The sequence below is a fragment of the Drosophila virilis genome, chromosome 5 (assembly GCF_030788295.1).
Source record: "Drosophila virilis strain 15010-1051.87 chromosome 5, Dvir_AGI_RSII-ME, whole genome shotgun sequence".
Lineage (NCBI taxonomy): Eukaryota > Metazoa > Arthropoda > Insecta > Diptera > Drosophilidae > Drosophila > Drosophila virilis.
The window spans coordinates 21,165,885-21,188,445 of NC_091547.1; the positions used below are offsets into that span (position 1 = coordinate 21,165,885).

General features: G+C 38.5%; 1 protein-coding gene and 1 long non-coding RNA gene across 4 annotated transcripts in view; one reads left to right on the forward strand and one right to left on the reverse strand.

The window, feature by feature from the left end:
- The window catches only part of LOC116651246 (uncharacterized), a 108,094-nt gene extending 104,605 nt beyond the window's left edge, over positions 1–3,489 (reverse strand). The window contains exon 1 of the long non-coding RNA XR_004304236.2: positions 3,223–3,489. This is a non-coding gene — a long non-coding RNA (uncharacterized lncRNA). The remainder of the gene's footprint in view (positions 1–3,222) is intronic.
- ths (thisbe) overlaps positions 1–22,561 on the forward strand; it is an 86,965-nt gene that overhangs the window by 42,751 nt on the left and 21,653 nt on the right. For 2 of the 3 annotated variants that reach the window (XM_032437217.2, XM_070209894.1), the window contains exon 4: positions 11,847–11,970. In XM_032437217.2, the coding sequence (XP_032293108.1) occupies positions 11,847–11,970 (124 nt within the window). Of the gene's footprint in view, positions 1–7,449; positions 8,177–11,846; positions 11,971–22,561 lie in introns of those variants that run through there. The other variant, XM_032437218.2, reaches the window with a different exon arrangement.

A 22,561-nucleotide genomic window follows, 5' to 3' on the forward strand; every position in this document is an offset into this window, starting at 1 on the left:
AGAACGTCTCATATTTGTGTCGTGCCTGGCCAACGTAACGCCCATAAATCAGGGCTCCTCAAGTGCTGGGCGGGGGCCAAGCTGTTGGGCATTGGAAATCAATTAATGCTCATTAGCCGCGACCGCGCCTGAAATAGACCGAAACTCAAGTGGGGCCCCGTATAAGAACCGGCCCCTAATTCTTTTCAGCCAAACGAACGATAAGTGAGCTGTCCACCCGGGACGGTAATATACGATGCGTTGCCAAAGTTCAATGCAAGAAACGGATGCCACATCAAACGTGGCCGATAGCAGCCGGCCAAATTGTCAAGTGCAAATCGCCAAATAGTATTTTCTACTCCCATTTTCTTTCATTCACACAGTTTTTCAATAAATATTAAGAAAAAAAAAAAAAGAAATATATAAAATAAAATATTATTTCAGATTTATTTACGATTTGTTTTGATTTGTGCGCCAGCGCGTAATCTTTATGAACTCAATTAGGCCGCAACACTGGCCATAAATCTGTGCTATACGTGTATATATAAATTGTGCCGACCAGACCTGCATTATATTATACTGTTATAAATAAGCATTTGGCCATTTGACGCTGTTCACTGATAAGGATGAGCATTTGCCCAAGGTAGAATTTGGCTCCTTACAAACCCAAGCTTTGCATAGCATAGATATCAGATAGTCTGCTCTGTGGCATGCCGAAGATTGAATACCCTTGCAGTCACATGGGCTAGACAAGCTTTACTTTCATAGCATATAGTACTCTAGTTATGTGGTTGGCTATATATTTCTCTTGGCTTTGCATATCTCATGACATAATTAGAATATCTTTTAGAAAAACATGCCTTATAGATTTTAGAAATTTGATCAAAAACGTACAATGCATAAATATATTTTTAAATAATCAAAGAATTAAATTAACTTCTTTTAAGGTTAATATTAAATTCTGCCAAGAAGTTTAATTGGACAATATTTTCAAAGTTATAAACTTCATTGTTTACTTCAGTAAAAAACAAATATAAAATTCGCAAGGTTTACACTTCATATTGAAAAGAAGTTAAATTTGATAATGCATTGATTTGTTTAAAATAACAAGACTTTCAAATTCACAAGCAAACATTTACAAGTAAATTGAAAATTCTAATTTTAAACATATTTGCCATAAATAAAAACAGCAGCTTGAAAAGTTAACAAGAACTTACTAGTCAAAGATATCAAGAATGTCGTCAGTATATATTTTTATTAAAATTTAGAAGTATTTGCCAGTTAGACACGTTGCCGAACAAGGTGGCAACTCTAAGAGCACTTGTTGCCAGTTTTTTGACATCTAGATGAGAATTCTGTTAAGCTGTTGACAAGCAAAAGTCAAATTGAAGCAAATTAATCGAAGCCCAAATTAAGTTTGACAACTTGTTTATATTAAAGTCAAGATTAACAGCGGTATAAAAGTTAAAAAGAATAGAAAGTATAGAGAGATGGAATTGACAAAGTTGTCAACATGTCAGTAGATCAACAGCAAATATATTTCTATGCATTTTTTATTCACTGATAAATTTGAGGGCATATGTTCAAATCTATATATTAATACATATTATATAGATTAGGTAAATTCCTAATAATAAGATGTTTAACTTATATCAAATTAAGTTTGTTAAACATGAAATTACCCTCGGACTGGCTGGTTATAAAGTTTAATCTTGTTAGGCTTTAGCAAAATAATGAAATAATAATGCTATATGTGCTATAAAGTATAGACTAAGCCTTCGTTTAACAAACGAATAGGACTCATTCTGATTAGTTGCCCTGAGCTAGTTTTATGAAAACAACTGTGTTTATGGGCATGCCCACTTGTCAGTCACAATAGCAACAGGCTATTGCAAGCGCACGAAATCAGAGCCTGACCACTTATCAATTTCACAATGAAGACAATCGTAGGCTTAGGTTTTCAGTTTTTTGTCAACACTTTCAGTGTAATCATCAGAGCAGGGGGTCCAAAATCCAATAAATGCGTCACCAGCTGTGTCTAAATAATGCAGTCGGTAATCAGTCAATTATATTGATTGGCGCCACGGGTTACCGCGATTTCAGTTCCGGAGATTAGCGCAACAAAATTCCAGAGCCAATCGCAGTCAGCAGTTGCGCACGAAGTTCAAGTGGCCAAAAGGCGGTGCTGCCAACTCGCTGCCAACTGAGTTCAAGCTGTCAGCGATAGCAAACACAAAAGCAAACTATTTGCGTGGCGAATATTAAATACGCTTTCTTTGAAAGCGGTTGTTTCTAAAGGGGAACATGACATGTTCGATGAAAAATGCTTATGGGAGGAAAATAGTTAGGCTCGTAATTGCTAAACTTGTTTATTATAGAAAAGGATCTTAAAGAAAAACTGACATTTTAACGAAACCTTCATATCGAACTTTACAATATAGTAATCTGATATTGTTTAGATTTTTCTCATATGTAAGAAACATAATGAAGCTAATAAATTACAAATTTGGCCAAGATAAGCTGAAAAAAATATGCAAAATCCCAATTTTTTCAATTATTTATTGCCATGGCAGCTGCATGATATAGAAGTTCGATCCAACAGGTGCCATCATATATAAAGCATTCCACAGCAAGTCGAACCTCTGCCAAGACTGAGAGACTCTTACAGACGTGCAGCTGGATATGACTATTGTGACTTTGGCTATAATGCATATGTGCTTAATACACTTCATAACAAAACATTAATACCCCAAGATAGGGTATTAAATGCGAAAATCACAAATTAAATTGTTAAGTTTTTTAAACGGCGTCGCTAGCGCCAAGTCAAGAGGCCAATTGCCAAAAAGGCAGCAACAACAACAATTTCATGGGTTTGGCCACAAAACGGCAGCCGCAGTTGTTGTTGTTGCCGTTGATTTTGTTGTTGTTGTTGTCAGCTGAGCGAGGTGCGCGACGTAGTCAATTAGCCAGACAATAAGCTGCGCTTTTTTATGCCGCTTTATCTATATTTTGTTTTGTTTTCCTTCTTTTTTTTGGAGTTTTCGTTTTTGGCTTCGCAATTAAACGAAGCTGTGCGAACGACAAGTGAAACCGACCACCCACGCGGCCAATTAATTTGATAAGTGGTTGTGCCGGCTGCAGAAATGCTTTTGCAGCTTTTCTAGGCCAGCAAATTAATCAAATTTTTATAAAATTTACAGTTAGGCATCAAATAGCAATGTTAAATTGTGGACACTGGCTCACCTCTTTCTCCATGCACACTTTTTGCATGAGCTGCATGCTAGACTTGGTTTAGTTAACACATTTAACACGCACATTTCTTAAACTTATTCAAACACTTTGCAAAGATCACTGGAACAACAGCAGCAGAAGAAAAAAACGTGAACTTGGCTGCGCCTGCAGCTCCACAGAGTTGCTTGCGAGCCTTGGAAGGAGGCGTGCTTGCATAGGCCGACGTGCACGGCAGCTTTCCAGGCTCGCTTATCGAAATGCATGGAAAGCTGTGCTTGCAATTACCGAAAGCAGCGCAGCGTTGCCAATTCCAAGCTGTCGCGCATTGCCAACTACCATGCAGCGCAAGTGAAATTTGTTTTTATAAAAATCAAATGCAATCGAAATATAAATAAAAATACGCTATTTTGAAATGCATGTGCAGAAATGCAGACGTTTTGAAGCCCTTGTAACAGCACTTGTCTGCGCGGGCCACCAGTCAGGGAGCTCTTGGGCTTAGTATTCCTGGAATACCAGAAACTGGCGACCCTTCAGTTAAGTTCGCTTATATGACTGCTTACACTCGAAAATGTTTGCCCAGTCATTCTAAGTATTCTGGTGTATGCGAGCGAATGCCGCAGAAGTCGCACACTGGCTTATTAGCACTCATAAATGAAAATTGCAAAAAAATTGAAAAAAAAAAAAAAATAAATGAATCTAAAACTAAACATTATTTGCTTCTAGCTCTTAACTATAACTTGACACAGTCTGAGCTTTGTTCGATAAGAATTTCGAAATTGTAGTGCAGAAAAAAAAATAAATGGAAAAATAAAATAGGGCTAAGACTAGACAAATAAGCATTTCAAGTAGTTGAACTTTAGACTAAGGCAATTTTTATATATTATTTCAGTGCTTCTTTCCCAGTCACGAGCTCTATTATTGAAAACTCCCCCGGCACAGTCTCAAGCACCCACATATATATTTTTCTGTCGCGATTTGAGGGCGTGTTGGAATTGGCCACATAGAATGCACATGATTAATATTGTTTTGGAAGCTTGTAGAATTGTAGAATAGGTTGGCACATGGCAGCGCTTGAAGGGATCCATTTGTTTTTGTTTTTTTTTTTTTTTTGTATTATTTCTTCTTTATTTCGCAAACACTTGACTGTCACTTGGCAACGTAGAAATGCAAGAATTTAAATTGCTCAACATATTTTGAGTTATATTGCAACAATCTAATCGCTTCACCTGTCGTAACGTAAATTCTTGTGACGTCACGGCGATAACGGAACAAGCACGGAGGCAGCGCCAGGCCGTGACTTTCGCTATTTGGGCCAAGTAATTGAGCCAAATTACTCACCTGGCAACAGTTTTAATGTGAATTGCAAATAAATAGTTAACGATATTATCTACCGAAACGCCTATGGGTAGACTATAATCGCGGGCAATTGTGAGTCAGCTCTTGGAACTGACCAAAGGAATGCCCCCATATGGCGAGGCGCACGAAATTAATATAGAAATTGGGAAATTAATTATATTTTCTATCTAGATGTTGTGTTACTCATGCGTATGACTTGCAACAATGCGATAAAAATACGTGGGCGGACTCTAATTGTGAACAATTACAAATGAGCGCTTGATTGAGCGATTAATTTGCTTATCGATAGTTTCAGCACTTGCGATAATTCGATTACGTGGGATAGCAACATTACTTGATAAGTACAGTTACATCTCTCCACGGTCACGGTCAGAGAATTTCTGACCAGAATCGGTGTTTATTGTCCGATCATTACAAAACTCTTAGAGCTTATATGCAGAATTTATGAGAAACGAAAAAGTTGTTTCTAACCTTCATAATTTTCGAGTTACTTAACGATATTATGAACATATCAGCAAGGAATTTAAAAAGAAAATTGAGTACTTTTGCCATTTATTTCGTACTTATTTTCAGTAGCTCGGCCTAATCCCATGTATTTTCAGTTTAGTGCAACTCAATTGAAAAGCAAAGCCTGTGTCGCATTTAATACGCTTACAAGAGACGCCTCGCTTAATTGCAGCAGCCGCAATGGGTAATCCAATACCGAGTGTGTGCCAGAGTGCGTCACCAATGGGCCAAGCGGGTATGGGCAGGGAATCAACGAACCACTAAACCAAGTAGCTGTCGTCACAGTGGCGTTTGTCAGTGTCGCCAGGCGTCAAGCATCAGACGCGCTGACAATAGCCCATTATCGAGGATTACAAGGACAGCGGAAGATGGAGGCGATGCCGTTGGAGAGGAAGGCAGGAGGCAACGGCTGGCAGCACAAATCGCCATTGTGCGCTGAACAATGAAAATGGACGCATGTCCATGTCGATGAATTTGCAAATCGATTGACAGTTGCCAGTTGCCAGTTGCCAGGACCCATCGAGCAGCCCCGCTTGGGCTTCCTGTCTTCCGCCTCTGAACCACTGTCAATCAGTGTTCAATCAAATGCTTGCAGTTCATTTCTTTTTGGCAACTTCCGAGCGTTGCCACCCACATCAGAGAGATCACAAGAACACATTAACCAGACAAACGGAAGTCCTTGCATGCGGGTCCTTCTGCTTATTAGTGCGTCCCTTTTGTTGTGACCCTAATCGCTTTAAACTGTGCCACACACACACACACACACACACACCAACACACAGAGAGACACTTTTAGGGGTTGCTCCCGTTTTTATTGCGTGGGCGTTAACCAGTTTTATGGACACCCAGAACTATTGCAATTTTCATTATTGAGTCCATTAATGAGCTGCGCGTGTCCAGCACGTAAATCCGACAGTTTATTGTGTTTCCATTTCCTTTGTTCCACAAAACTCTGTTAATGGGCTTTATTTTATGTTGCACAAAACTCAAACTATTTAAGGACATGAAAGCGAAATTTTCAAAGTCTTAAGTTTTTTACTATTTACCGATATTTTTGTACTTAACATATCCCACTTTCTTAAAAATAATATAAGATATTTTGATTTACGGCTTAAACATTTTTTAAGTTTTACGAGCCTTTAAGAAAAAATGTCCTTTCCGTTTATTAGATCTTGGAGAATGAAGTAAATAATAAATATCAAACGTCACAATTAACTGGCTTAAATATGGAATATATATTTAATGAAAATAAAGCTTAAGGATATTTCTCATTTACTCGAACTGTAATCCTGTAGGTCTGATAGAGATTTTCTAGAATTTTCCAGCTAAAGGTGTCCCACTCTTATCACACTGAATCATCTCGAATATTCCTGAATTTTAATCGTTTTAAAATATTAGAAGCTCCAATTAAAGCTAAAGGCAGCTGCTTAAACAGCGTTGACTTTTCCTATGTTAAATGACAGCATAAATATTCTGTGCCCGACCTACCCGAAAATCCTGAGAGCAATCAAATTATATATGACTCCGAGACTCCGAGAGTTACGTAATAACTTGCAGTACACTATTCAAATATAATAAAAAATATATTGCCCATATATTGTGACTCACAGTAACCCGAAATTCCGTTAAGCAATTTTGAATTAATTTCACTTTTATCTTCTCACATTACATTAACATTTTATCTAACAGCCGGTCGAAAATTCAATCGAACCTCAACAACAGCAGCGACAACAGCTGCGGCAACTGCTTCTAACAGCTCATACAACAGGTTCGATGTGCTGACTCTGTTAGCCGCAGCACATCTTGCGGGCCGAGCGGCTGTTAACAGCATTTCTCGCATGCTAGAAGCAAATGTTAAGAGCAGCAGCAAAAAGCAGGCGACAGGCGCAATTGGTATTAGACGCACTCAAACATCGAAAAACGTTATGATATACAATCAAATATACTAAACTATAAATATATATTCTTATATTTGTATAAAAACTTGAGTCAAACTGAGAATCATGTTAATATTATAAACAGGGCTTACGTACATATTTACATATATCTATTACTACTATAAAATTTATTTAATGAAAACTTGAAGAAACGAATAACTAAACCAAAAAGCTTTCATAAAAAATGCGCAGATTTTGCTCAAGATCGAGCGACTATAGCACAGAGCTGGCATTGGCTGAGCCGCCCGGTTCGACATGCAACATGTCTGTATGCAGCTCGTTTGCCGCCAGCTGCCGCTGCCGCTGTCGCTGCTGCCACCTCTGCCGCGGTCGCTGTCGCAGCCACTGTCACTGCCGCCAGCTATGTTGGCCGTATCCGTATCCAACAACAACAACAACAATAACAACAGCAACAAGAAAATGTCGCACGTTTCGTTTCGGTTAGTCTCGATAATTCAATCGCCCTGCAAAGACGTTCAACGTCGCTGCCAACTCAACTGCGGACAAAACAGCGTCTCTCCCTCTCTCTCTCTCTCGCTCGCTCTCTTTCTCTCTCTCTCTCTCACTCACTCTGTTGTGTCGCCGTGTGTGTGTGCAGTTCGCATTTACCGTTACGCGTGCAACATTTGCAAAATCAGGTGGCAACGCCGCAAAGTATATTTAATAACAAAATAAAAACAAAAAAACTCATCGCTCATACGTGACAATTGCCGCAAATTGTTGTTGTTTTTGCCAAAGCGGAAACGGAAGTGTCCGCTAATATTAATGCAAGTGTAAATGTGTGCTTTTGTGTCTGTTGTTATTGTTATTTAACACAACGAACGACCGAACGCGTTAAATTTAAAATTCCTGGCGAAATATTCTCGCCAAAAGTTGTGACAAAAATTATCGCAAAAAATTGTTTAGAAAAAATATGAGCTAAGCGCAAAAATCGTTTAACAATTGCACTTCCCAATAAATGACGCCCACTTTGCCACGCCCACAGTTTGCAGTATAAGCTCAATGTCAGCGAAAACAAGCCACATTGCCAGACTGTTCAAATTTGAGGTGCAGTTAACGGGACGAATTATTAGTTTGCTGCTCAGCTGGCAGTAAATGGGTTAAAATTATGTACATTAATCGCCGAATGAATGTCGAATCAGTTGAAAAGACTGCTCTTTTTTATTGTAAGTAAAACAGTTAAATATTTGGCATAATCCTGAATTGGAAAAGCCACACATAATAATAATAATAACAATAATAATAATAATAATTAAATTGATATTAATAATAATAATAATAATAATAATAATAATTAAATTGATATTAATAATAATAATAATAATAATAATAAAAAAAATAATAATTATAATAATAATGATTTATAATCTCAAAAATATTGATATTAACGTAGATAAAATATTTAAGAAATCAATCATGAAACAAATTAAAATTTTTTTTTTTTTTAATGCTGATATATTAATTAATTTTAAATAAAACAATAAGAATTAAAAAAATATTCTTAGGCCTAAATTATTTTAGATATTAATTTCTTAATAAAGTAAATCATAAATTATTATTGATTGAAATATTCTTTTAATTCCCTTTTATAATTTCTAATACTTTAAATCGTGAAATATTATTTTTAAAAATTTCTATCAAATATTAAAAATAAAAAAAAAATTTGGATATTCGTTTTGTCTAAAATGCTCAAAATATATTTTACATTATATTCAGTTGCTGAAAAATTATTTTATTTTTTTTTTTTTTCAAGTTGAATACAAATGTTAAATATATTTTAACAATTAAATCAAACTCGTGAAACAACTTTAAAATAACTATGATATGAATAATATAATAAAGAGAAATAAAAACAATAACAATTTCAAGGCATGAATTTCTGTTTCCGGCAACTATTTGTAACTGAAAGATATTAAAGCACACGTTTCTTTGGAAATTATTTTCTCGCTATTTTAACAGTTTTACTTGCCTACCCAGTATAAAGGCAATGTTTATTTTAAGTTTTTCAAAACCTCAGACATCTGAAAGATTATATAAAAAAAGCTTAGAAATGTTGAAATGTTTTATGCATTTCTTTGACCTTTGCTTCGAAATTTTCAGGAATTTTGCATGAAGAAAAGCATTAGCTACAGTTTGTAATGCCAAGAAAAACAAGTCTGATATCAAGTCTGCGATCACTGGGCTATACTCCTTGCTAACAAGGGCAGAAACAAGTGGGATAAGTAGGACAGTGATCGACTAGCTTATACCTCTTACTAACATGCGAGGCTGTGTAAAAATTCAGGCAAGACTGAGGTTGTTAGCCCAGCGGATGCCCTATAGCCAGTTGTCAGGCCAGTAAGATAATGCCCGAATGTATGATACCCTGTTCAGAGCTTTAAGGTGTAAAGCAAAGCGGCATAACTTCATGATACCCTATAAGCGCAGTTAAAAGCCATAACCAAAATGAGCTTATCTTGATTAATTTGAGACTTTCTTGATCCAATCGATTAAGAAATCTCTAGTAAATATAAAAGAAATGTGTAGAGATTAAAAGCTCATCTGTGGTTTAATGAATGGCTGCAAGCTATTTGATCTGCACTTCAGTTAATCCAATATAGTTTGCATTATTGAAGATTTTGAACGATAAATAGAATTTCTGCGTTTCTCTAAAAGTAATCGCATTTTCAACAATAACAACAAGCCCAAATATAAACGCACACGCCCACACACGCATACAGGCCCATTCAAAAGTTCTGTGGCATACCTTATCTTCATTCATAATTTCATCAACCCACAAAAAGAAAACAAAAATTATAACCCAGTCGCAAAGTGTTGTGCGGGGCCATGCGATGTTTCCATAAATACCCTAACTTGAGGGTATTATGAAATTGTCATGAAGTGGGCAACACATGTCAGAAGATAATTCTAAGCCCCATAAAGTGAAAACATTCGAGCTTGATCAAAATGTTTGGCTTGCTTTGCTGATATTCCTATAATCATGACTCAGCAGCTGAGAGCCTAACAATTCTCCCATTCTCTCCTCCAGTTCTCCCCAAAAGCACATCAAATCGGATCGAAAATAAAGACTTCCCATGTGGCATATCTAAGTCACATTATTGTAAGAGTATCTTAACTTCGGCGTCGCAGTTAGCTGTTCTATCTTAATTTTTTCTATTTTTTATTTTTATTTTGTGTACGTCGCACATTCGTTTTATTTATTAGAACTCTGTCGATAATTACAAAATAATGCGTTTTACCAACCACCCCCAAACCCGCTGCCAAATACCCCAACGAACCTTTCCACTTTTGTATCTTGAAGCACGTTGAAGTAGCGTTAACTACGCTTGGGAAAAAACTTTGAAGCGAAGTATGAAACGAGGTTATGCGGAGCATAAATTTTCAATGTGCTAGGTGTACCACCACCAGCCCCCTCCCCCTTGGCGTTCACCAAAAGCATGACAAAGTGTGCGATAAGATTTCGTTGGGTTTCGTTTTCAGTTTCAGTTTTAGTTCTTGTTGTCTTCAGGCTCGTTCCACCAGAAGCGAGAAGTGAGTAGCGGGTAGCTTAAGAAGTTGAATTATAACTTGGCTAATTTGTGGAAGCTACTTGTGAATGAGGCTGTAAGCCAAGCGGATGCCAATCTCGAGAGGCCACGACTGGAGTCAAGTGCTCTCTGGAGTGGTTAACATGTGCATGGGGTGGGGTTGGGGGCGTTTGTGTGCATTGGACTCTTTGGGTGGTCTACAAATTTGAGGGTTTCGGTTGTGGCGCCAAGCACTTAATGCAGCTGAAGAGTACAAAGGGTTTGGGGAGAGCAGTGAGGGTTGATAAAGCAGTCAAAGCAATAGAAAGGGTATGCGATGTTATCGATATGTGAACTAATTTGAGAAGCGCAGAGAGAGGATGCTGTGCGTGAAGAGAAATAACAAAGCGTAATCTGACGCAGATGAAAGCGAGGCGTAGCAAATAGATCAAAGAGCTTATGGTTTCACTTTTCCATAAGAAATTATAGATATTAACCCATGGAGGACATGCAGGAGAACAATGTGATAGAAAATAAAATCTAGTTGAGAACAAGAAACTAGGCATCTTAATCACAAAACTTTATTTAAAATAAGAGTCTAGACTTATTATAGAGAATTGAAAAAATAGCATAAATATTGCTATAAGCCCCTGGGTATAACATATGACTATTGCACAAATAAATCGCATTATAGTTTTAAATTACAAATACAAAAATAATCACAGCCAATCTAACAACATACCATATTTGCGTAACTTATTACATGGTCTACGGATGAGCCATAAAACATGCTTAAGTCTGACAGTTGGGGTGCCTAATATAACACGATTCAGTTGCCATTCTAATTTACAACCTGACCTGGCACAATAATAAAAGAGCCAAGCGCCGCCACAGAGCTTAGAAAAACCAAACGAAAAAAAAAAAAGAAACTAACAATAAATTCATTAAATCAAAGGCGCGATTATGAATGAATGTTATAAAATATCAAAAAAAGACAACAAATCAAACATGATAAATTACAAACAGGCGACTACCGAGCTACGCCATAGAGCGGGGGTGGGCGGGTGCACGGAGGAAGTCATAAAAAGGCGCAGTGAGCATACTCGAATGTGCGTGTGTGTGTGTGTGTGTGTGTGTGTGTTTGACAAGCTGTAAACACTGGTATGCAATTTAGGTTGTTGTGTATTGTATCTATAAGATACAATATTGATTGGCTGTTATAGATACGTGCGATAAGAGCGCCAGTGATAAAATACACACTCTCTAATAAGTTCGCCCTCTCACTCACTCTCTCTGTCTCTCTCTCTCTCTCTATTTTTGTCTTCCTCAGGTGGTGATTTCAGGTGCATTATGTACAGTAGAAGATTACGTAATAATGTCACAGTGTGCACACAACAAAGCCATACACCTAGCTGCGGAAGGAACAGTCTCAGTGACAGACATTTCACAGATACGTAAGTACCACAAATACAATTTACAACTTCCCCCCTTTCCCTCACCCCACTAAAAAAAAAGGAGTTCGAACTACAAATATCCAAACATAAGACGCAGCTCAAGTGCGCCAGTAACACTTTAATATATACCTCTCTATGCTGCTTATTCTGCTCATTTTCTTTTGTTTATTGACACGTCTGCAGGAAATGCCATCACATTTCGTATTTGTTGCATCTAATTTAACTTTTTCGTTGGCAGCCTTTCACTAACAATAACATACAACATTCAGCAACAATTGTTGTTTCTGTTGCTTTCATTTCCATGACAATGACAATGTGAGAGCTGCATATGAAGTATCTCGTCCCAAACCGAGCCCAAAACTCATTCCACAATCACTTGACTGGACCAAAAAGCAGACATTACTTTAACAACAAGTGCAACTGTTTATTATAAACATTTTTTTTTTTTTTTTCAATATAATAATGTTGCAGACGTGTTGCAGCTGTTATTCAGCTACATTTAACTCGCATATCTTAAAAGTTTTTTTTGTTATTTTTTTTTAAATTTTAGGAACTTAGAAATTCGATTTGTGATGAGCATATATTGAATATTGAATAATTTAAACTTAATATAAGTACTACAAGCCCTTAAAAGGATTTAGTTGAGCCGATGGTTTTTGTACTTATCAATGGGGGTCAAAGATTTGGTGGGTGATGCTAAGCGTTCAAATTTGTTTCTAAAAATCCATATGAAAATTCAACTGAGACTTGTCTCACTAAATGTGAATGATAGATTTTTCTAGGAAGCCACAGGCAAGGACGCACAATAGTTATATAAACAAAATGAAGAATATATTAAATTCCTTTTCACTTTCTACATGGCATAATTATTAGCTTAATTAATTTGAGCTGATACAGAGCCAATTTGTAAAGAAACTTCTTCAAGAACTTTCCGCGTCTCGATGTTTGAACTTGTTGGGAATTACAAGCTGCAAGCAACGGGCAAATCAAGAGCAGAGAAAACGCTTTGCCCTTTGGAGAACATTAAAATTATTATAAAATTTCATATAGAGGCGCGTCGCCCCACACACGAACCTTAAGCAGTAATATTTGGTATAACAATTGTTTAATTAGTTCAAATTTGCACCTGTCAAGCGAAATGTAAGCCAAGTTTGTCTGAAACTTGTGGTAGCACATGCAGAATTTGTCCACATCTTTACCAAGCCGCATAGCCAAGTCGAAAAGCCGACCCAATTGCAAGATTCGTAGACCACATTTGTGCGACTCTTTTGGCGATTTGTCGCATAAATTGGCAAATTTATGACTGGAGACCGTCGAGACTAAAAATAATAATAATAATAATAAAAAAATACGCAACGAATCGCATCAACTTTCACTGGACTTTGTCGGCAGGCCGAGCCGTGCCGAGCCAGGTGCGGGGCGGGCCAGGCAGCCCGCACCACAGTCAGGCCGTGGCTAATTAAGTGCCGCTGCCCGCCCGACAGCCTGCAGCTGCCACGAAAGACTCGGCTCGGTTCGATTGTGAGCGGGAAGGGTCGCAGCACGAGCTAAAACCAGCAGGACCCTAAATGTTCTAACGTCATGTCTATTGTTTATCGCTCTTTTTCTTTCTGTTTTCCGGCGTGTTTTTGCACATTTTCAAGCAGCACAACAAATGCCAAACAACAGGTGCAAAATGCGCGTGAAAATTTCCAGCTGGTGTACAAAAAAAATATGAGAAGAAAATATATAGAGAGAGAGACAGAAAAAAGGGCCGCTGCACTTAAGACTAATGTGCGAAAAGTTCCTTTGTCAATTTACACGCCCACTGCGGCGTACCTTGGAGAGCGTTTCATTCATTTGCATGGGCAGAAGCTCAGGTAGTTCCTGGCTTATTTGGCCATGTTTTGGATTTATGAATAAAACAAAACAATAAATAAAAATACATGTTTGGGTTTTACGAGCCATGGCAAGTCTAAGCGGCTTTGGTTAAACCCGATGCGCAGCACTTGTGCGCAAATTGTTTACGGGTTTTTCCGCCCAGCTCAAGCAGCTCAAGGTTGGAAGTGTGCAAAGCACAGATATCCATAATAGAGTCTGGCAGGAATTAGTGGAAATAATACAGAGAATTTAAACATAACAGACGGCACCCGCATCTGCTGCTGAACCGCTCCTGTGCTACTCGGGCGCAATTAAGCGCCTCGTGGCTAATGAATCTTGACATTTCAATCAATTGCACCCCACCAACCGCCCGCCAGGCAGGGGAAAAAAGGGAAAATGGAAACAAACGCTGGACCGCTGGAAAACCGCGCCGCAAACGTACGCTGAAAAATCCAACAGCCAAGCAATAAATCACATGATTTAATTTGGTAGACTAAAGCCAAAAGTTGTTGAGGTCGTGGTATGTGCCGCACATTTATGTACCTCTGCCGACGAAAGGGTAGCAAATGTGGGGCCAGCAGCCCCTGGGCTATAAAACATTTTATTGCTCATCATGTGCGATCATAAATTTAAAAGAACGCAATCATTTCTATCTCTCACCCGGCCGACAAATCAACCAAAAGAGTGGCAACATCGAATTGCTGCTGTCCAGGGCGTTGCCCAATCAACACCTCACCCTCGAGAGTTACCAATGCGGCGCTCGTTGTAACAAGTTCTTAGCTGTTAATTTCTTTATCAAATAGACAAGGGTTTTCGGCCAAGAGTCCCCGATGATCATTGTCTTATATGTTGCCAAGCTATTTTCGGCCACAAGCTGATTTCAATGAACATTTTTTCCACATGTGTGTGTGTGTGTGTGTGTGTGTGTGTGTGTGTGTGTGTGTGTGTGTGTGTGTGTGTTTGCCTTGTAGTTCATTAAAACTGTTTAGCATTGTTGGGCATCGTTGAAGGCTGCCCAGCGCCAGCTCTCAATCAGAGTTAGAAATTATACAAAAATAATAAATAAATAAAAAAAAGCGCCAAGCACAGCGCCAAAGTGAAGTGTGCTGAGCAAATATGTGATAACTTTGATAAGTTTGTTTAAGTAATGATATTTTTGGATCTTCAGATGGGCTTTCCTTTTATACTGAGACTAGCAAATTACTCGATATATAATCCGTTCTAAGCCATCCTCAAGCAGCCCTTGTAAGATTTATATCATGTAAATTAAACGATATAAAAATCGAAAGATTTGAAATATATGTAGGTAGAAGAAATACTATTCTTCATTTTGAACATTATTTTTGTTCAATATTCAAAATTTCCAACAGCAAAAGACACAAATTTAAAATAATTTGAAAAGTTATAATTACCGAATGACTACCGAATATTTATATATTATTTCATACATTTTTATGTATATATATTTTGTTTGATTTAATTTATTTTATCTATTTTGTTTGTTAATTTTATTTTATTAATTTATTTGATGCTGATTTTGAGTAACTTTCCGTATTTTTGGTTTATATATTTTATATAAATCTATTTTTTATAGTATATTCATTTATATAAAAGCAGTTTCACAATTGTGTAGACCAAGTTATTGAACAACTAATTTGATAAAATAAACTGAAACATAACGACCTTTACAGTACCCCCAACGAGCTGCACACAGCTCGAAATTTTACTCAATGATAGATAGGTGATAATAATGTGGGAAATATTTAGCACCATCATTACAAACATCATTAAAATTTAAATAGATGTGTTTAACATGGAAAAACCCATGTATGAAAGTATTTTTTTTTTTTTTTCGGGACACATGCAAACGAACCACTGGGAAAGGAAATCATGCCGTGAAAATTCCAAGAAATAGCACATGCCGGGTAACAGGGTAACAGGTAGGTCTAGGGCTAGGGGTAGGAGTAGGGTTAGGACCAAAGGCAGTGGCAGGGCTTGTCATTGAACCTGCTCAAGCAGCGTTGCGCCGATTCATCAATTAACGCCCCGCGCGGTGGCAAAGAGCGAGCTCTTCGACTCGGACTTGGAGTTGGAGTTCGGGTAGGAGTGATGCAGGGCGGTGCGGTGCGGTGCGGTGTGGCGGAGTGTCGAGAGGCGGTCACATCATTAAACGCTGCGTCCAAGTTGTGGACAAATAAATGCATTTCCGTTGCGCACAAACAAATTTCCAAGAGAAGCCGACGACAGCAGAAAACAACAACAACAACAACAACAACAATGACGAAAAGAATCTCAACTGCATTTTTTACCTACCGCGCAGCGCGCGCGTTCGCTCTGCCGCGTTTTAGGCGAAGAAAAAACAACGAGGCGCAGAACGGTTAAAAAAGAAAAACATGGTCAACAACAAAGCTGAACAAGTGTACCGCTTGCCGATCGTCAGTCGTCAGACGAAAAACCCAGAGCCAGGTTCGACAGTTTTTGGTCAATTGCTTCACTCGATCTTTCTGCCGGGCTCGCAGAGCTGAAACCTTGGCTAACCCGGCTCTCGGTCTCGGTCTCTGTCTCGGGCTCGGGCACCGCCATTGATTTCCACTTAACGCTTCAAAACTCAAGTGGCCATTTCAAGTTTACAGTTTAAGTAAGCAGCAGGGGCATGCCAGGTGGGATGGGGGCGCTGGCCCGTTCCCTGTGGCCACTTCTTCTTCTTGACTTTTCTTTCGTTTCTCTGTTTCAATATTATTGTTTCCCACAGTGCCCAGAAAATATTTAAGCGCCAATTTCATATAGTTTTTCTCCATTCTCAAAGAAAACTCATTCCCATTGCCGTGTCCGAGTCCAGCCGCCTCACTACCGTTCCACGCTCAAGTGCCGCCCTCTGTCGCTCTCTCTTTCTCTCCCTCTACCGCTCTCCCTCTCCCTTTGTCAGCCCCTCGCTCTTGCTGCTTGAATTTAAATAACAATGGGGCTTGCTTTTGAACTTCGGCTTGGCTTCAAAGCGCTGCCCTCTTGTTTGCTTTCAATGGGCTTCGATCTTCACTTTTCGTATTCGTTTTCCTATTGGTAATGAGCGTTCGCGTTTTCAATCTGGCAGGAGCTGCATTGTCAGCAATTACGCACTTCACTCCAAAAGCAACTGACAAAGGAGCTGAACTCTCAGCTAGTCAATGCATTGAAATCAAAAGTTCTTAGAATTTTTCTTCTACGTTTTTTGGTTTCTTTTTTTTTTTTGGGCGTGAGAAATAATTTATTTGTATTAATCTCAGACAAAGTTAACTCGCATGTGCCTAACTAATTTACAAATACGTTTTCTTAGAGCTTGTATTATCATTTTCTGTGACTTATGTGACTTGAGTCTCTGAGCGTCGAACAAGCAAGCGAGAAGTCGCCGTTTCAATTTCAGCAGGAATAGTCAATTTCTATATATGTCTATTTTCTCTTTCTCTGTGAATTTCTTCAATCAAAGTCAATCAAAAAATACTTGAATGATCTTAAAAAATATATATATACAAATAGAATTCACTCTCATTCTACTTCTCAAGCACATGAATCAGCTTCTATTCCGAGAAACTCTTTCAATCACGAACATTTAAAAAAATAATCACATAGCATCTATAAAACTCCACAAATTCTTTCATATGCACATTTTATTAGGTATTAACTAAACATACTTCACATATAATATCAACCTTAAGATACTTTATATTATCAAAGATCTCCGATAGCATTTTTAATATCAAATATTAAATATATTTGACATGCGATCCCCGAAAAAAAAAAACGATGCCTATCCCAATGAAACTAGTGGCAGCTGCTGCTTTATGGCCGATCAATAAAAATTCGACAACCACATGATAATCTGTTGGATGATCTGAAGCTTAGTCATACTAGCCACACTCCAAGCCATTAAATAGCGCATTTTACGAGTCGCAGACCAGACCAGAACCAGACCAGAAAGATAACTCGTGTATGATATGAAAGAAATGCCGCTTTCATGGCTGACAGATAAAACAAAACGCCGCCGATCGACGCTGATCAACGGCGCAATAAATTCATCAAATAAATATCGCTCCCAGAAAGAGAGAGAGAGTGAGAGAGAGAGGGAGAAGAGAGAGAGAGTAAGATGGTTTTAAGCTGTTCGGCTTAGCCGACTTTGCGTTATAATCGACATGAATATTAAAACCACAAAACTATAATCAGTGCGATATGATCGTCGGCCGTGCCCCGGAAAACATATCAATCTCATGTGGAACAGAGCTGATCGCATCAGCCACCGTTGTGGACCCTTTTTGTATTTTATTTTGAGCCATTAACTGGCTGCAGACGACCTAATGGACATGATCTTTCGTCACTCCCAGCAACAACAAAAAGGCAATGCAACGAATTTTTTTTATATTTCTAAACATGCGATCGTCTCTCTCGCACACGCACTCTCCCTCTCTTTCTTCCTCTCTCTCTCTCTCTCTCTCTCTCTCTCTCTCTCTCCTGCCCTTTTTTTTATAAATCAACGAGCTCTAAAAACGAACCCGACAACCGGCTACAACGAGGATCGTTAGAGCATTCGGCCTGATCTTGATCTTGTGGCCCGAGAACGCGTCGTCTGCCGCCTGTTCTTGATCCCTTAAATACCCTTTAAATTGTACATAATACCCAGCACGGCATTTATCATCATTATTATCGAACACACAGACTGGTGTTCAGCAGAGACTCGGTGGACACTTCAACTTCCATGAATAATTTGTGCTGCGATGAGATAGAAATTTTTCATTTACGTGTGTGGGAAATAAAATATATGTATATCGATTGAAATTACGCACGAATTGTTGGAAAATTTTAATTTAAGTTTTTTTTTAGCAATAGATAAAACTGTTTAAAAAACAAAAAGAAGTTGCATTTATGGAGCTGCTTCTCATCTGCTATTATATGGTGAAAATTAGAAAAAATGAAGAGGCGGCAAATAGAGGCTATCATGCTGATAGAGTATATGGAAAAATATCCGAGTTTTGAAGGATTGCTAAATTTAAGAAACTGATTGAAGACAGAAGAAACTTAAAACAAAGGAAGTTTGAGATGTTTATGTAAAGAATTGCAGCAAAGATTTTGTGGGTGGCAAAATATTACAAATATGCAAACTCTACAGTTATTTTAATTCATAAAAATATATTTGATGAAGAACAACGGAAAGTGTGTATATTATTTCCCCCCGAAACTGGGGTTTTCCCCAAATCTTCATACAACACCTTTATAAATTCTTCTATGCCTACGTATTATTTGATTTGAAATCGAAAAAAACTTTCACTAAATCCAAACAATTTCCAAGAATTGGCCAAGAATGACAAAGAAATTTGTTCAACAAGCACAGGAAATGTCGCAACTGATGGCGCCAGCAATTCGGAAAAAAAAAACAAAACGAAAAATAGGAAAAACTAAATGTTATACACATGTACGCTAAGTTTTATATCTAGTATTTATGTGCTTGAGATTGGCCAAGATCTGGACAGCTGTCAGGTCGGGTTTTGGCAGCGCCGATAATGCCGCAGAACGGAAATGCATTAATTTGTCAGTTGGCTTGTGCCGCACGAATAAATCAATTCATTTACAAGGTGGCCATGCCTTAAAATCAACGGGCAGGAATTCCCCTCGCTGCCTCCACCCACAACCGAACTACTACTGCTTACAGAAGGGAAGACACGTTCCGTTCTGGTATTTTCTCTTTACTTTTTTTCAAACAGGCACTTTCCAATTACGTAAAGTCGACATCGCGTGCAGCCATGCAAATTCTGAGTTCTGGGCTTAAGTTCGGAGTTTTCGTACACGTAAGAGACTCTATACTACCGTATAATGAGCTTCTGCTGTTGCATGACTTGAACTTGGCCCGGGTCTCGGGTCTCGGTCTTGGCCGGGTCTTTTTTGTGCACTTCAAACACTTTGTCCCTACCGCCTCCTTGCCATGCAAATGAAGCTTTTAATCATACGAATATCATAAAGAAGCGAAAAACTTGTGTATTTAGGCAGTTGTTAATGTGCTGAGGCGGACGTAGGGCGTCGGTTTTTCGATTTTTTGGGCTTCTTTTTTTTTAGTTTTTTTCGTTATTTTTTTTTTATTTGGTTAACAAAAATTGCGTGTCTGTCGATTGTACGGGGCACATTTTGTTGCACGCGACGCCTTCGTTATATCTGTTAGATGTCTGCCCCAGCTGATGGCGCAGCTCCAGGTGTGCCAGTGTTGAGCAATGCGGCACGTTGGCGCGTTCAGTTGAACCAGTGATCACAGTTTACACAATTGTTACCAAGAAGTTTTGGGAGGCATTTAAAAGTTATTTCCTATATAGTTGTAACCCTGAATATGCTTAAGTATTAAATTGTGCTCTTCGATTTAGTTGCTTGGGAACATACAAATAAAACTGTAAGCCGAAGATATATTGTAAAATTTATTTTTTTTTTGTTGGCTATTTTAAGAAAATGTTGACAAAGGTTAAAAAGAAACAGTCACAAGAGCACATTTTATAATTCCCAAAGAGTTTTAGCACTAATATGGCTAAGTAAGCTAGACAACAGATGTCACGATTTCGTTTGCAAGCCTCAACTTGCATTCACTGTGAACACACACGCCTGGCATCACTGTCCATGCCCGTATTGGTTAATTCATATTCACATTCGTGCTGCGGCTTGTACTTGTATCTTGACTAAATGACAATGCGTGCCTGCCGACACCTTGCTGGCAACATTTGGAGCACTGGTAATTGCCCATTTTGGATGGGCATTGGGGAGTGCAAATAGCTGGGAATTGGGGTGGAGCTATTCGTGTGATGGCATACAATTGGCACATCATTTGTAGCAGGTAATTGCTGCTCGAATAACAACAACAACCAACAATGACGGGGTAACTGACGTAACCAACTCAATTGTTGTTTTTTTCTACTTTTTTCTTTTCTCTTTGTGGGGGCAGAGACCACCCAGGGGCGGGGTGTTGTACAGGCTATCCAAATGGTTTCCTTGGAATACCATTAAGCGATTTCCGCTGGCAAAAGCAATCAATGGCCATGGACAGCCATAAAATAATGCTTTCAATAATTTTTAATAGAGTTATCCGCGTGGAGCTGCTCCTGTTGTCGCTGCCAGAGTCTGTCCAGAAAAAATATAAAAAAAAAACCAAAACGAACGTAAAATGTTTTCTTATCTCATTATTAAAGGGACGCGGCAGCCGCCGACTGAAAAGATTTGCAGGTAACAGGTCAGCTTTTGGCCACATAAAACAAAATTCAGCCAAAAATAAAATAACCATAGGACATTGACCGAGGCGTCTGGAAAGTCAGGATCAGCCCAAAGCTCAAAATGCCGAGTGACGAGAAATGCGCCAGATTAGCGCAAATTACCAAATAAGGCTAAGGCGCCAGAAAGAATGCAGAAGGGCGTTAGAGCATAAAGTAGAAACCGAGGGAAGAGAGCATGAAACTTGACAGAGTGGGGCACACAAGACAGAAAAGACGTAGCGAAGACTTTGGTGAGGCCATCGAGAGGAATACAGACGTTAGAGACAGAGAAACTTGAACTTACTCAAAAAAGAGTAAATAAGAGCAAGAAAGTTAGCGCAACTTAATGGATGCTTGAGGAAATTTACCTCAGGAAAGGTGTTCCAAGGGAGAGAAACATACACTTGAGAGACACTTACGTGGTGGCAAAAAGAAGGTGTTCAAGTCAAGAAAGATACCTATAAAAGCAAAGCAGGACAAAACATTTTAAATATAGGTAAAATAACTCAAAGAGTAATATAGAGCTCGAAACCAAAGTATTCCAACGAGAAAAGAAAGCTTTAAAGAGAGAGAGAGAGAGCGACAGAGATGAAGAATAATCACAAAACATCAGACTTGGCTACAGAAAAACTTGAGGAAGGGAGAAGCTTAGAGCTGCTTAGGACTATGATAAAGTGAATAAAATGTGCTTAAGATACGGTATTTATCAATTAAGCAGATTAAGCTATATTCATATGCAGATAGGGTATACTCTTAACCATTTTACTCGGCTTCCGCTACTGAAAGAGTTAATGTAAGTTCAACAAGTTCTTGTTTCTAAATATTCCACTGACAAAATGCCCAACCACAGTCAAGCTGATCATCAACAGCGCTGACGACGTTGTCAGTGCAACAATTCAAGTTTATATTTCCAACGAATCGATTTGCAATATGCTTGAAAAAAGGGAAACACGTAAAAACTAAAAGGGACAGGCTTAGCTTTTAGAAGAGGGTTACCCACTGTGCTGAAGCCGATGTGTGTGTTCGCATAATTTGCTGTGTGGCAGCGGCGCTGGCAACATTTTATGAGCATTTACACCTGAAGCCTTAATTAAGCTGGAGCTAGAGGAACTGGCTGAACAAGTAAGAAAGCACTTGTCGATAGAGCTTAACTAGCACATACCCTGTACACAGTACCGGCACAAGAAATCGCAAATACTTTAAAACTAGCTGTGCTGCTTCTTCCTTTCACACTATGAAAACTTTACTTTTAAATTTTCTCCTCAGCTTGTTGCCAAAACTTAATGATTTTGTATGGCAATCTATCGTTGATTTGTAATAGAAGAGTCGACATTCTAAATTTCTAGACTCTAGCTCTTAGAAACTCAGAGATCGACGTGGACAGACATAAGAACATGGCTATATTTTATGAGTTTGAAGATGACTTCGTCTGCCTGCTATATAAACAAAATACCCCCTTTTCAAGCCATCTTCAGTGGGTA